The following is a 16,004-nucleotide window of genomic DNA, read 5'->3' as shown; positions in this document are numbered from 1 at the left end:
ACTGAAAACTAACTAAGGGCTGAAGGGGGAGGGAGAGGGGGCAGGGGGTGATGGTCATGGAGGGGGGACACTTATGGGGAGAAGCACTGGGTGTTATATGGAAACCAATTTGACAATAAGCTATTATAAAAACAATAAAAGGTTAATATATGTCTATCCTGGATTCTATGAATGAATATCTTAGAACTAAGTGCTGACACTTCATTTTCAAGCCTTTCTCTGTGTTGTGTTTGTGTTGGGGTCAATTGTGTTGGGGTCAATGACTTTAACTGTCATGAGCTAAGGAGAAATGGAGAGAGATAGACTTAAGGGAAAAAAAATTCTTTTGGTACCAATTAAAGGCCAAATGCCATTATGGTACTTAAAGTCATGAAAATTTCATAGTAACTTGAATAAAAAGGGAGGCACGAAAAATTTATTGCTATGTGATATACAGCAATACAGACATGCTGAATTTCTAGGAGCCAATCCTATAAGAGTACACAATGCATGTTGGAGACAATAGAGTTTCAGCAAAAAGACTATTATGTTAAGGTTGTTAATTTGAAACTTCTTATATTTAATTTATAAATTTTAAAAATAATTTATAAGAATTATAAATGACATATATGTATGTAAATTTATGGTGTTTTTACTTAGGTTTATACATTAAATAACATGTAGAGAGCAAAGAATTTATCCTTCATAAATTGTTAACTATATTATGCAGTTTTGATAAACCTGTTTTACATAAAACCACACCATCATTGCTGGAATTATCCCATAGTGCACTTAAGTATTTGTTTTACTGTTGGACAGCTCTGAGGATTAGGAAGTTTAATTTTTATTGTTTGCTGATATTACATTTCCTGTAAGTTCCAACCATTGCCAGTAGTTATACTTAAGAACAACTCAATTCTCTTTTCTTTTTGGGAACTTTAAGTTATAGGAGGAAAACTATCATGTTTTTTCCATAGTCTTGCTATAAGGATGCAGGTCTGATTCAGGTTTCCCCTCTGACCTTGAAGGCCAGCTAACATCATTAACATTTCTGGGGGCAGGCCTAAAGATGGAGGTTAAGACTAGTCACGCCCTACCTGAGGGTTCTGGGTCCACTCTGTAATTGGTTAAAGTTACTGTCAATAATGTGATGTTATATTGATTGGACCCCTGTACTTGTGTCACAATTTCCTGTAACTCTCCCTTCCCAAACTCATAAAAGGCCCTGCCCTGCCAGGTTCAGGGCTGTCTCCACGTGTATCCACTGTGTTGGTTGGGTCTGTGAGCTCGTGCTTATAAGCCCGTAGTAATAAAGCCCTTTGCTTTTTGCATGTGTGATTCTGTCTCCCAGGTAATCTCTGTTTTTTTTGGGGTGATATTAAAACTTGGGTACAACATTGCTGTCACAAATGTTTTGAGAACTTACTTTGGACAAAACATCGTGCATAAGCCATGTTTTGCTTTTCCAGCTTAAATAGCTCTACTCCTGACTTTTCCTTGAAACATTTTTTTCCTAATTACTATAATTTATAAATTATGCTATACTTTATAATTTTATGGCACCTAAAAATATATACAAAATGGAAACGTTTATTCAATACAGCCAATAATCATAAACAGGAATTATTAATTTCAGTAATGTATTGAGCATTAAGGGCAGATACTTAAGTAAATGCGCACTATTCTTGCCTCCTAGGAGTTTTGAATCTAGTTGAAAATAAAAATGACAAGTTTAGATAATATTAAATATTATAAAAATACTCATTGTAGGAGTTAATAGGGTTCAGAAAACTTAGTTCTAGATCGTTAGTGGATGTTGCCACATTCTAACTAGGGTTGTCCTGAAAATCAAATTGGGTCTGAATATTACTATTGCAACCAAATACCAAATGATATGCCCATAGTAACATAGATATCGGCAGTGCCAAAGTGGAACCCAGGTTTCTTTGTTCTTTGGTCCTTTCTCCACTCTTTACAGCAGGAAGTGGAAATCTTTGTTTGAGATAGCAATTTAGGGATTAAATTAATAATTTTTGGAAAGGCCACTGGAAATTGGCAAAATTCTAATTCCTGTGATTGCTCTGTTTCGCTTACAGCAAGTAAAGACTGTTACCATTCTTTTTGAATCGAATTTTCCTTTGATTTTAGGTAGAGCTCAAGACCAAAACGCAGCTTCTTTTCTTAAAAAAAAAAAAAAAAAAGTTATTCAGGCCGGAAAAACAAAGGAAGTCTGGAATGTAACCAGACAAGCTGTTTCCGGAGTACCATTTACCCTTAAGCAATATGGTGAGGTCCTTTTGCACATGCGCAGAAGGAAAACTTGGGCGGGGAGTTCCGCTGCGTCGGGTCGCGCTCCGCACAGGGATTGGTGACAGTAGGCGGAAAAGGCGGAACCGGAAGCGCCTCTGTTGCGCGCCTCAGCCGGTTCGGTCCCGGAGTCTTTCCAGCGCCTTGTTTCTAGCGGTTGGTGCTGATTTTGCTGGGGTTGTCATGGGGGAAGCGGAGAAGTTTCACTACATCTACAGTTGTGACCTGGACATCAATGTGCAGCTTAAGATGTAAGAGAGTCGAGACAGTGACTGGGATTGCTGGGGTTTAGGGACGCTGAGGCAGGGACCTGTGGGTTGGGGGGAGAAGATGGTTATTAGCCTCAAGGCCAGCCTGGGGGCGGCGGGGCTGCAGCCAAGGAAGCGGAGGAGAACGGGAGCGTGGAGAGGGGCGATGTCAACGACAGATTGAAGACTAGTCTTTGGGAGAAGGATAGCGGTAGGAATATGCCCTCAAGTCCCCCGACTTTCTTTGAAGCATTTTGCTGCTGGCAGCAACCTTTTGAGGGTTTTACGTGTTACAGAGGAAGGAATCACGTCTCAATAAAGTTGTCCTCTCGCCGTTAATAGTTGGAAGGTCTTTACTTTCCAACGGGGCTGGCAGGCTGAAGAGAGACTACGGAAATGATGGAGAAATAGGCACAGACAGATCTGGTAGTTGATGAGCACGATGGATACAGTATTATTAGAACCACAGAAGGTGATAGAGGCTTAGGTTGAATCTTTGGACCGTCTGGCATTATTTAGTCAGGGAAGTTGGAAGTCATTTAGAGGTGACGGTGGCAGTTGCAAAGGGACCAGAAGATATGAGAACGGAGCCTTGCAGGAAAATCTTGGGGCATCACAGTTGAAGAAAAGGCCAAGGGCATGACAGCTTGAGATGGGATTAGTGGAACCAGGACTGGGGACTGGTAGGACTGAGTTGGAAATTATGTCCATTTTAAGGCAGTCCTATAGACGTATTATCATATGTGAAAGCTATCATAAATTATGAATCATATCATTATTCTTAATATGTTTATTCAATATTCATCTAATGTGCCTCTGGCAAAGGGCTGCATACAGTGAGTACATTTTCTCAGCTGTCACATGCACCTTTGAAGGATTGTTTCCTTTTTATTTTCAGGAGCTACTTACTTAAGACTCTGACAGATCTTTTACTACCCATCTGGTGGTGGTAGTAAAGATAATAATTCAACAAGACTATTGTAAAATAATTTGCACACTCATTTCAGGAATTTTCTATAGCATGTGGCACTAGTTGCTTATATAGGACTGAATGTTTTACCATTTGGTGAAGGGCTTTCCTTCAGTCAGTTAAGTATTTTTGGATATTTGAATGAATTTTTTGAAACTTATGAATATTAGAAGGAAAGAAGGAAAGTTAAAAAAAAGGCCTGTTATTAACAGGTGCACACTGGGTATTTTGAGATAATGATAAAACATAAATTAGAAGTGTGACAAAATTCAGTACTGTCTTGTAGCCATTGTTGGTTATTGGAGGGCAGGAAGTATCAACTTAGAATCATATAATCAGAGAATAGTGAATGCTTTAATTCAGTTTATTCTCCCCAAGCTTTTAATTTTATTGCTATGTTTTAATAACAAGTTGCACTTTGACATCTCTTTTCTTAGCGCTGTATTTGGATACCAAACCGCCTGGGAGACATCACTTTGGATGCGCCAAAGCACTTCAAAAGTAGCTTATCTGAAACTGGCACATCATTAGCCTACTCTTCTAACTCTGCTCTTCCCGTATTTGTCTCACTTATTTTGGAGATTGTTGGCGTGATTCAGCAAGTTGGTTAAGACTGAAAACTTTGGAGTTCTGCACACATGCCTCTCTTACCGTCTGTTTAATCATTCACAAATTGTCTTGAATCTACCTGTTTCATATCTTTGATCCACACATCAGTCCCTCCTCCCCATTATGTTCTTATTCTGCAGCCAAAAGTACAAATCTCATTGCGTTACTCTAACTTCAGATCATTCATTTAACAGATTTTTGAATGTTCACTTTATTTCAGGCACTGTGCTGAATATGGTGTCTACCTAGCTTCATTTTCATTCTCATCTCTAGATTCATCTTTGCCACTTGAGCTTTATGCTTTAGCTATACCAAACAACTTATAGTTCCCCAAACATGCCATCTTGCCTCTTTGCCTTTGTATATGGTGATCTTTCTTCTGGGATGACTCCTTACCTTTGGATTCTTATCTCCTATATATTGTTCTGGCTCATTTCAGACATCTGTCAGGGATACTAAGCTCTTGCTCCCAAGCAAGGTTAGGTGGTCCTGAGAACTTTTGAGTTATCTTTCTGTAGTAGGAAGGACATTGGCTGGCTTTGGCCTCTTTTGCTCTGGTTTTTATTCTCAGCTCTGTTACTTTGTTTTCTTGAATAATGAGCTTGATCTCTGAGTCTCTGCTTCATTATTTATAAAATGAGGAAAGAGTGAGAAGTCATAAGGAGTATATAAAATGCCAGGCACAATATTTAACATAATCTTGATGTCCAAGCAATGTTCCTACTTCTTTTTTAATGTCTGAATGTATCTTTTATAACTTCTTTTTTAAACTTTTTTTGTTTGTTTATGTTTTTATTTTATTTTTGAGAGAGAGAGTGCAGTCATGGAAGGGGCAGAGAGAGAGAGAGAAAAACACACAAAATTCGAAGCAAGCTCCAGGCTCTGAGTCATTGGCACCGAGCCTGAGATGGGGCTTGACCTCACAGACTGTGAGATCATGACCTGAGCCAAAATCAGACTCAGCCACTCAGGTGCCCCTCTTTTATGACTTCTAACTATATTTTTAAATTTAATATGATCAGGTTATTATATATGTTATATATGTGTTATGCACATGATATATAAAATATATGAAATATATGAAAGAGTAATAAAAGAATATACAGTTATAAGTAAGTGGAAGCAAAGACTAACCATTTTCTTATAAAACCGTATTGTTTATCTCATTTATCATTTTTGGAAATCTGTCCCCAGTATAGTGAATGTTTGCTGAACAAATATATGAGAAAGTCCTCAGCTTGAAATTAATAAAGTGAAACTAAGGCCTGGAAAATTGGTGATGTCTAGAAGGTAGATCAAGAGTTGATGACAAGGGGTGCTTGGGTGGCTCAGTTGGTTAAGTGTCCGGCTTTGGCTCAGGTCATGGGTTCGAGCCCTGCACCAGACTCTGTGCTGACAGCTAGCTCACAGCCTGGAGCCTGTTTCGGATTCTGTATCTCCTTCTCTCTCTGACCCTCCTGTGCTCCCGCTGTCTCTCTCTGTCTCTCAAAAATAAATAAAAAACATAAAAAAAAAGTTGATGACAATTTAAAATTAAGTAAAAGCCTAAAATACAGAAATATGTTGAGGAAATTAGAATGATCATAGATATGTTGGGATTTTAAGAGACTTTTATAAGATGTAAAAGTGACCTTAATTTTAATACAGGAAAATGTTGAGATACCAGAAGGTTACTGTGATATAAACATAAACTATTTTTAGTATTTGTTGTGCATATGCTTAAAAAATGTCTATAAATGTTATTATTCTTATACTTTCAGAGGAAGTTTGGAAGGGAAGAGAGAACAAAAAAGTTATAAAGCTGTTCTAGAAGACCCAATGTTGAAGTTTTCAGGACTGTACCAGGAGACATGCTCTGATCTCTATGTTACTTGTCAAGTTTTTGCAGAAGGGAAGCCTCTGGCCTTGCCAGTGAGAACATCCTACAAAGCATTTAGTACAAGATGGAAGTAAGTTGTTGTCTTGCATATGGTGGGCTCCAGACTATTCTTCCATTTCTTTATAGATGTACCAAGTATGATTTTATAGGGACTAAAGAGGAAATTTAAAAAAATTTGTACTTAATACCTATAAGCATTGATCTAATAGTTTAAAGCAGTAGCCTCCTCAGATGGAATAAAATATCATATATAGTAATATTGTAAGTGCAATTTAGGTAGAATTGAATTTGTGTTTGTATTCAGTATATTGGTATATTTTTGTAAGTACTTGACTGATTCACAAAATGAGCCAAACCAAAAATACGTGTATAACGTCTTCAAATATTCTGCCTCTCAATGCCCTGAACACATGAACACCTCTGGATAGTTTGAAATGTTGTCCAGCCTGATGTTTGTAACTCAGATTTTTAGAGAGAGATCTGTTGTCATCTGTTCGGGTCAGATTTTTATTATTATTTTAAATATGAAACTAACTTAAAAAAATTCATGGTTTATGAAGCATGATACGTTAGCAAGCCGTTGTTGGGTTGCAAGGTAAATACAGTGAACATGAAGTTCCTGTTTTTCCAGAAAACTGTTGTGTGTCCTGATTTCAAACTCTTGTCTCTTCTTACTTGATAGATTGTGTGGTGCAGTTTTGTTGCTCTGCCCGTGAGGGTTATTCAGCACCCTGGTGGGCTCTGTGCAGGATACATAGGTTGTGTACCTCTTAAGGAAGAAGCTTATGCCCACAGTATTTATGAAGACAGGGTGTGACCAAATGGACTACCAGGTTGAGGGTACAACCCTGTGTTTATTAAGACTGCTCTAGTAGGCTGAGAAGGGTTTTTCAGAGAGCAGATGCCTGAGCTCTAGTGATCTGGCTTCACTGAAACTATTTTAATAGTGTGATTTCTTTACTAGTCCTTTTGTGGACAACTATCAACATACATGAACACACTCAATGATATATATATGAATATACTTGTTATTTTGTAAAATTTCAAACCTGCAGATGTAGAGAAAATAATATAATGAACTTCCAAGACCCCCATCACCTAGCTTTGATAATTATTAAATCAAAGCCAATTGTGTTCCATCTACATCCAGAGTTATTTTAAAGCATATTCCAAATATTTTGTCATGTTAACTATTTCTGGGTTTTTTTTTTTTTTTTTTTTTTTGAGAGAGAGAAAATATGTGTGCAGGGGAAGGGCAGAGGGAGACAGAATTGTGAGTAGGCTCCATGCCCAGCGTGGACTCAGGATTCGATCTCACTGAGATCATGACCTGAGCTGAAATCAAGAGTTAGACACTGAACTGGCTGAGTCACCCAGGCACCCCTTTGTGTATTTCTTTTTCTTAACAAAACTATAGTACATAATTACATCTAAAACAATGGACCAGGATTCCTTACTTATATTAGATTTTTAAACTGGAATCAGGAATTCTACAAAAACCTGAGATTGTATGCAGAATTTTGTATCTTGTGCAATTTTACAGGGACAGAGTTCAAAGCTTTTATTGGATTTTTTTTTGAGGTGGCTTGTAACTTCAAAAAAGACTTAAAACTACAAATTAGGTTTAGACCATCAACATTTATGGTGAATTCCACTTTTGTTGGTGAGGGAAATTGTATAGTGGTTTTGCCAAAGCAGTAAAGAAAATTAGAGAAAAAGCAAATTACCAGTTACAGGGAGATTAAATTCTTCTCTTCCTATTTGCGAACTCCTCTCTCCATTTTTTTTAAGTTATGTATTGTTGAATGATATAAAAACTGCCATATTCACTCTTCTGAAGTTTGAATTTTTTTACATTTTAAAAATTGTGACTACTTAATAAAGTAAGCACTGCAGAATAACGTGCTCCTTTTTAAAAAAAATTTTTAATGTGTGTTTATTTTTGAGAGAGTGAGAGCGAGTGGGGGAGGCATAGGGAGAGAAGGAGACACAGAATCTGAAGCAGGCTCCAGGCTCTGAGAGCTATCAGCACAGAGCCTGACTCGGGGCTGGAACTCATGACCCCTGAGATCATGACCTGAGCTTAAGTCGGACACTTAACTGACTGAGCCACCCAGGCACCCCGTGGCTCTTTTTTTTTTTTTTTTTTTTAATTGCAAGGTTCAAAACATCTGTGTAGGAAATAGGTTGAGAAAATACCTCATGTTGGGTTAATATGAGGATGGGCATTTTATTTGTTTTGTTTCCTTTAAAGATACTCTTTTGGCTCAGGGGAAAGACATTTGTAGATTTTGTACACCCTGCTCTTTGGTATTTAAGAATTGAATTTTTTAGTTTATCAAACCAAAAGTTGCTCTCCTAAAATGCATGAGGGCAAACTTTTTACAGTCGTCTTCCATACACTTACTTAAAAAAGAAATAGTGTGCAAACTGTAGGAAAAATAATTTATACCATAAAAGATCTCTTGCAATGTAAAATTTTGGATTTCTGGAGTTTAGACAGTACTTTTGTTTAGTTGAGATTCCAAAAGATCTGAATTCGATTTTTGAGATTTTGATAGTGAGTTGTGAGAGTTCAAATAGTGAGGATTCATCTGAAATTTACCCGTCTATTCTGTCTTCTCCTGTTCTTTCCTGTCCCTAGTGAGGAATACTTGTACTTTAGTTACATTTAAATGGGGTTGTCATTTGTGTGGAATACTGCATATTTCAATGTTTTATATGTAAATATTATTCTGTAGGCAAGTGGTTTAAATCTTTTTTTTTAAATTTACATTCTGTTGTGTCCCATAAAGCATATAACATGACTTTAGAGAGAGAAACATAGACTAATAATCTAATATAATTAGGCAATGACAACAGTAGGATTTAGGAGTACACCGATCAGACTAGAAGGTTAGTACAAGCTGTATGTGGGGTGGGGAGAATCTAGCCATCCAGAATCAGGCTTTACGATCTTGAAATGTTTTGAAAGTTGCCAAGTAGGTTTGGTCTCTGGCTCAGTGAGGCTTGGAGTGTGTTGAAGGCATGATGCACCGAGAGGGAGAGAACAAAATCATCATGTTTAGAATTCATATCGTTTTGATGTCCCATCAGATCTTTCCATAATTTCTAGAATATCTGTGGTTTTGAAACAGTATTATACATGTGCTTCTATGCATCAGCACTTCTATTCCCCAATATTCATAGCAGCAATGTCAACAATAGCCAAAACATGGAAAAAGCCTAAATGCCCATCACCTGATGAGTGGATCAAGAAGATGTGGTGTATATACACAATGGAGTACTACATGGCAATGAGGAAGAATGAAATCTGGCCATGTGTAGGAAAGTGGATGGACCTTGAGGGTGTCATGCTAAGCGAAATAAGTCAGGCAGAGAAGGACAGAAACCATATGTTGGCACTCATAGGTCTAACAGGAAATTTTCAGAATGATCTAGCTTCAAGAAAAGCAAGCAGTTAGTAGTGCTTAAGAAAAATTGATTCAGTATCTAATGGATAATTGATACCTGTCACAACACAGCATTTTATATACTGTTAAGTGAAACTGCAATACAATCTAAGTTTATTTTGGAAAAAAAAAAGAAACAGTATTATATCTGCAGATTGATTTTCTTCTAAAAGAACTCTTCTGCAGAAGTCCTGTATATAAAACAGGTTAAAGTGTAGTTAATTTGATTTTAAAAAGGTTTGGGGCTGTGTTTTTGGATGGTAAAAGGTTTGAGGCAGATGATTGCTTGGTCATAGATATTGTTTTCTAGTCAAAGGACAGAATATAAAGATGAGAATTTTCATAGTTCATTTTGGATATTGTTGCTGATTTTTATATCTTTAGTCTGTGTTAGTTAATCTTTGTGGTTTTTTTCCCTTGGCACAAGATGACACTGCTTAGTATTTATCCTTCAGTCAGGCCCACCTTGTGTATAGTAATTAAATAAATTCATTTAGTTCCTGAAGCTTATCTGGTGAAGAACGGCTTTTTTGAGAAAGGCTTTTTTGAAAGGTGATTTATTTTTTAAGTTCTTCATAGAAGAAATGGATTTAATGACTTTTGATTCTCCTTTACATTGATAGTCATGTCTAATTTTCCTGTAGGTCCTTAACAGGATATATAAGATGTATATAAATGATTTCTCCTATAAGTTTTTGAAAATTGTGTTCAATTTCTTACCAGTGCAGATGTGTTTGACCTAGACTGGGATATGCCCCTTTGATAATAATTTTGAGTAAACAGAATTATTTTGAGTAAATAGAAATAGTTCTATGTGTCTGCTGGGTATTACTTTGTGTATTGTTTGCATAATTTTCTTTAGGGATTTTAAAAGCCTCTTGTTTAAGGGAGTTGAAATTGTCAAATAGACTCAGTATGAGGTTTGAATGCAAAAGAAAATTTGCAGGGATAAATAGAAAGTAAAAAGAAAAAAGAGCTGTGTTATCATTACTAAATTATTAAGAATGAACATTCCTTAGTGAAATCATATATACAGTTATACTTTAAAAGCATAAGAAACCTGATAGCTATGCATTATCAGTATAGATGAAATAACTTGAGGAACAAAAAAATATGTAAAACATTGTCACATGTCTGTCCGGAGCAGTCTGGTAACTTCTTCATGTTAGGGAGGTAGTGTATAGTTTACTTTGACCTCTTTAAGGTTTTGGTTGTTTTTTTTCTGCTTTGTTGAGATACTGTTGTATAATATAGGACCATATTATCCTCAGTAGCATAATTCTGAGTTTTTCTCTTTATAATATAATAACAGTGTTCTGGAAAATGCTTATAGGTAATCATACTTTGGTTCAAAACAAATTTGGTATCTAACATGCTTATGTTTTACCAGATTTTTATTAGCCATTATCACGCTCTTTGTGTCTTAATGATATTATCTGAATTTCTTGATTAAAAAATTGCCCAGTGTTGATTTTCATGAGCTTGGCTTTTCAAATTTTTTTTTCATTTATTCTGTATTTAAAATTGAATTTGCTATATCAAAATTGAGGAAAGTGTCACATTTTTTTAGTAGCAACCTAATCTTTTGAAATATTTCTTTGAACAAATCTTTTTATATGGTTTATTAATTTAAAAGGAAGTTTACACACACACACACACACACACACTCTCACAGAGTTTGTTTCCTGAGCTTTAAGTTTGTGTTGATTTTATTTTTATAGCTGGAATGAATGGCTCAAACTGCCTGTAAAATACCCAGACCTGCCCAGGAATGCCCAAGTGGCTCTCACTATATGGGATGTGTATGGACCAGGGAAGGCAGTACCTGTGGGAGGAACAACAGTTTCGCTCTTTGGAAAATATGGGTAAGCATTCTTTTCTCTAATCTTTTAGGAATGTTGGGAGAGCTTTAATAGTTTATGCCCACTCTGGTTCTCTGTGTCCTAGGAAGTGAAAACCTATTTGGTACACATGATTCCTTCATTCTTGAGACTGAATTTGACACATATTTCCTATGGGATATGCAGGTCGATTAATTAAAAGACACAGCTTATGGTACTGTGCTGTTAAGTGATTGGTAATATGATTTCTGTTTGAAAATAGTCATTAGAAACGAGAATCTTGCTAGAAAACGAGGCTCTTTGGTGTATACTGTAATTGCGTTGTTAAAGCATTTTTTTGCTTTCTCAAAATAGTGACAGGGCAGTAAGCAGAGTTAAAAAGCACAAACTTGCTAATAATGATAGTGATTATAATAGAAAAGTTGTCAACTCATTTTTAAAAAATTTACAGATAATAGAAGTTTGTCGTAAAACAACACAACAACAACAACAACAGCAGAAGCATAATCCTGAAACGTACTTTTTCTCTCGGAACAGAAGCATCAGTATCTCTAGAGAATTAGTGATAGTCTATTACTCTTTTCTGTGTTTATTCATTGGGATTTTCCTATAAAGAACATCATCTTTCATCAGGTATTGAATTAGCTTGGTATACAGTTCATATAGGAAAGGCAGGTGAATGTTTACTTTTTCCCCCATCAATTTTAAGAATGAGTTGGTGTTCTGATAGCTTGTCTATTTGACAATGGAATTTTTTTTCCTTTTTGTTTTTAAGTTTTGTCATGAACTTTTAGTCTTAAACCTTTTTAAATGTTTTAATTAGTTTCTGCCTTTAGTCTTCATAATGTTCAAAAACTCCCTTTTTTGGTCAGTAAGAGTCCCTTCAAGCTTATCCCATGGTTTTGTGACACTCCAGTGGTCATTGGTAGCTTCGTTGCTTTCTGGTCGACAAGCTATTTCAGGCCCATTGGGCGGTTTCCCACCCCAGAACTGGAATCTCTGGAAGATTACTTCTTTTTGATGCAAAATGGTAGAGAACATAATCTGGGTATTATCAAACATGTTAATTTGTGTTGATTTTAAAGTCAGGAAATGTTATTGCATGAATTAACTTTCATATCATTACATGTAAATGAAGGTGGTCATATTTTGATATGAATTGATTTTTGATGTCCTTCACCTATTTTTTCAAAAATTGAAATATAATTCACATGCCATAAAATTCTGTTTTCTTTTTGAGTTGTCATTTTTCTTATTAATGTATGGGGGGGGTCTTTGTAGATCAATGAAATTAGCCATTTGCATATTACATACACAAATACTCTGTTTCCTGTTTGACTTTTTTTTGAATTAGTATATATTTATTTGTTTGCTTGCTGTTCATGGACCTTAAATTATCATGTTGAATTGCTCAGCTGTTACTTTTTTGGTCTGTGAATTGTTCTAGAAAGTCCTTTTCCATATTTTTAACCAAAAAAAATTTTTTTTATGTTTATTTATTTTTTGAGAGAGAGAGAGTAAGAGACTATGAGTGGGCAGAGAGAGAGGGAGACACAGAATCTGAAACAGGCTCCAGGTTCTGAGTTGCTAGTGCAGAGCCCAACATTGGGCTTGAACCCACGGACTGTGAAATGATCTGAGTCAAAGTCCGATGCTCAACTAGCTAAGGCTCCCAAGCACCCCAGTCCTTTTCTATTTTTAAAAAGGATTTCTTCTTATGATTTCAATCCTTATTTAAATCTTTGATTCATCTAAAATCATTTTCTGAAAGGGGTGATATACTGAGAATCAACTTAAGAAAACCGGAAGACCAACACATTGTTACTTATTTGTCTTAACAGTATTTATTAAATTAACCATTGTTTCCAAATATTTTGAAATGGTACCCATATATATTCAATTCATCATGTATTGAAGTCTAAGAGAAACAGTGTAGTAAATCATATGGTGGTGGTTAGGGAAGCAGTATGTAGAACTAGATTATCAGAGTTCAAATCTTGGCTCGTTTGTTTAATATTTTGTACCCTTGGGCAAGTTATTTAATCTCCTGATGTCTCAAGTTTCCTCATTTGTGAAATGATATAATGATATTATTTATCATATAGATAGAGTAGTTTATGATGATAAATTACTAAAGACACATAATTAACTTGAGTGCTCAGTAAATATTAGCTATAACATTATTTCTGAACTGTTCTTTTAGTTTTGAATACTATTATAAAATGTTTTAATACTAGATGGAGATCATTTTCCTTATTTGCCTTCTTTTTATAATTTCTATGAATATCCTGTTTGTTAGATAAATTTTAATATCTCCTCAAATAAAAAATACTCATTGTTATTTTGTTGGGAAATTGTATTGAATTAGGTATGTTAATTAGAGCAGAGAATTGACACCTTTGTAATATTGAATTTTGCCATCCAGGGATAGGGTGTGTCAGAAAGGCTTCAACTCATGAATAAAATCTGGATGTAATTTCATTTAGAATACCTTGGTTGTACCTTAGTAATGTGAAGGTATTTTAGTTTAATGTAATTTTCAAAGAGATTTATTATTTAAATCCATGAAAGGACAAATTGAGACATAGTCTGACTCATTACATACAATTTGGGTAAGGTAGCATGTTATATTAGAGTGGACATCACTAAGTCAGTATTGTTCCTTTTCCAGAGTGTTTGTTCCTTTTCACTGTTCTTTACTAGGGTGGCGTTTTCTTGCCACATAGTAAAAAAGTGCAAAACAGTTTATTACTTTGTGTAGTTGTGGTTCTTGAGAAACAACCAGATATACCTCTTGGTTTTTGCTCCTGACCTCTTTATAAGTGATTTACCTTCCGGAATATCAGCTGGAGGTTTTGCCATAAAAGCACCTCTTTTAGTACGCCTGTGGATTTTAGATGACCTTAGGATATAGTTTCAGGAGACAATCTTAACTAGAAAGTAAGTATGAGACAAACGAAATTTCCACAAAGTACAGTGAAATAAACTGCCTAAAGCCAAACAAACTCATTCTCTAATAAACATTTGTGACCCAGTTTTACTTTTGGCAAGTTTTTGAAAAGTACATGAAGTCAGTAGTAATCAGCCTATGAATAAGAAGCATCTGGTAAGCTCACTAGACAAGCATCTTCCTGTGTTCTCAAGATTTGGCATTTTTAGTAAATAGGATCCTGAGTGATTCTGTGGCCTATGGATCATATTTTGGGAAACACTGCATTGACCTTTTTACAATAGTCTACTTATAGGACTTATGCCAGCAGTGGTTTGCAAAGTTTCTTTCTTTCTTTCTTTCATCCTGTTGCCTGCTTTCTTTGCAGTTCTATGTGAAAAGCAGGAAGAGAAGCACTCCTTTGCCTCCCACCCAAACCATGATGGAAATATTCCTGAAACATAAGTCAGCAGTATTTGTTGTACTTTAAGAAGTAATTAAACCCCAAATATTTCCATGAACGTAGTGGTGGGAATAGGTGGGAGTTAAACTTCAATTCATTTTCCTGATACTAAGTAAATTAAGACTTTGAATCTTGGAGAGTCCTCTGTTTTTTCGTTACTCTTTATTGGACAACAGGTCATGGTGTCCCTCCATGGCCTGAACATGTGAGATGTCAGATGCAAATGAAACTGACTCTGTGAAACTCCCTTGCTTAGAGCCGGGTTTCTCCAATAGGACTCGTTGATTTATTACATTCAGAATTCCTGCCTTATCTCTGTAGTGAGTATCTCTGTACTTGATTATCTGAATTAGCTTCAAGTATTATTTAACGTTGATGGGTAATGATAAATACAATGAGAATATGTTACAAAATTTTGGAAATGAAGGAAAAACTGCAGTGAAATATAAATGATAGTAAATGTATTTGATTTGCAAAATACATAAATAATACCTATAGAAAAAGCCCTTCTTTAATTGGAATGGTTCTTTTTGTGCCTAGTTAGATGCAAGGGGATATTCAGCTCACTGTCACGTAATTACAGGTAAAAGATAAGGCTTTACGTCAACATACTGTTTATTGACCAGTCCAGCTCCTGTGTGGTTGCATGTCAGTTAGCCAAATGAAAACATCAGATTTCAGTAGAGATTTCTGGATACATTGAACAGTGGGGAATGAATGAAGAAAAGCTGGATCACTATTCCTATTCCCTGTAGGCTGACATTTAGCCTGATTTTCACCTCAGAAAAAGGAAGCATAAGAAACTTTATGAAATTGAAATAAGTCCTTTTCCTCAGCGGGCCTTTCCTTGAGGTGAACTGAGTCGTGCATGTAAGCTCTGGCATTTCCTGGCACGGTACTAGACTGTGTGCAGCTTTGTGTGCAGCTGCTCAGGATGGTCAGGTGCTGTGGCAGGGTGCACACCTCCACTGGTACTGCAGGGTCGCTGCTGCTTCTCTGCATGCTGCTGCTGACATTTCGGAAGAGAGCGCAGCATCTCTCTTCTGGGTGGCTTCAGCCGGAAGCTGCTGCAGATTTTCTTTTTTCTTCCTACCGTTAAAAATCATGTCACATGAGGGGCACCTGAGTGGCTCAGTCAGTTAAGTGTTAGACTTTGGCTCAGGTCATGATCGCATGGTTTGTGGGTTCAAGCCCTGCGTTGGGCTCTGTGCTGACAGCTCAGAGCCGGGAGCCTGTCTTGGGATTCTCTGTCTCCCTCTCTCTCTGACCCTCCTGTGCTCATGCTGTCTCTCCCTCTTAATAAATAAAACATTAAAAAAATTAAAAA

The 16,004-nt window shown here is 36.2% G+C and overlaps 1 protein-coding gene across 4 annotated transcripts in view; it reads left to right on the top strand.

The window, feature by feature from the left end:
- Positions 1-2,390: 2,390 nt before the first annotated feature.
- PIK3C3 (phosphatidylinositol 3-kinase catalytic subunit type 3) overlaps positions 2,391-16,004 on the top strand; it is a 146,010-nt gene continuing 132,396 nt past the window's right edge. For all 4 annotated transcript variants that reach the window (XM_029921945.1, XM_029921947.1, XM_029921946.1 and 1 more), the window contains exons 1-3: positions 2,391-2,537; positions 5,874-6,062; positions 11,166-11,309. In XM_029921945.1, coding sequence (XP_029777805.1) covers positions 2,470-2,537; positions 5,874-6,062; positions 11,166-11,309 — 401 coding nt within the window. In that variant the 5' untranslated portion in view covers positions 2,391-2,469. The remainder of the gene's footprint in view (positions 2,538-5,873; positions 6,063-11,165; positions 11,310-16,004) is intronic.

Source organism: Suricata suricatta, chromosome 14, assembly GCF_006229205.1.
Source record: "Suricata suricatta isolate VVHF042 chromosome 14, meerkat_22Aug2017_6uvM2_HiC, whole genome shotgun sequence".
NCBI lineage: Eukaryota > Metazoa > Chordata > Mammalia > Carnivora > Herpestidae > Suricata > Suricata suricatta.
Note: the sequence above shows the minus strand (reverse complement) of the source record. Positions and strands in the feature narration are given on the sequence as shown.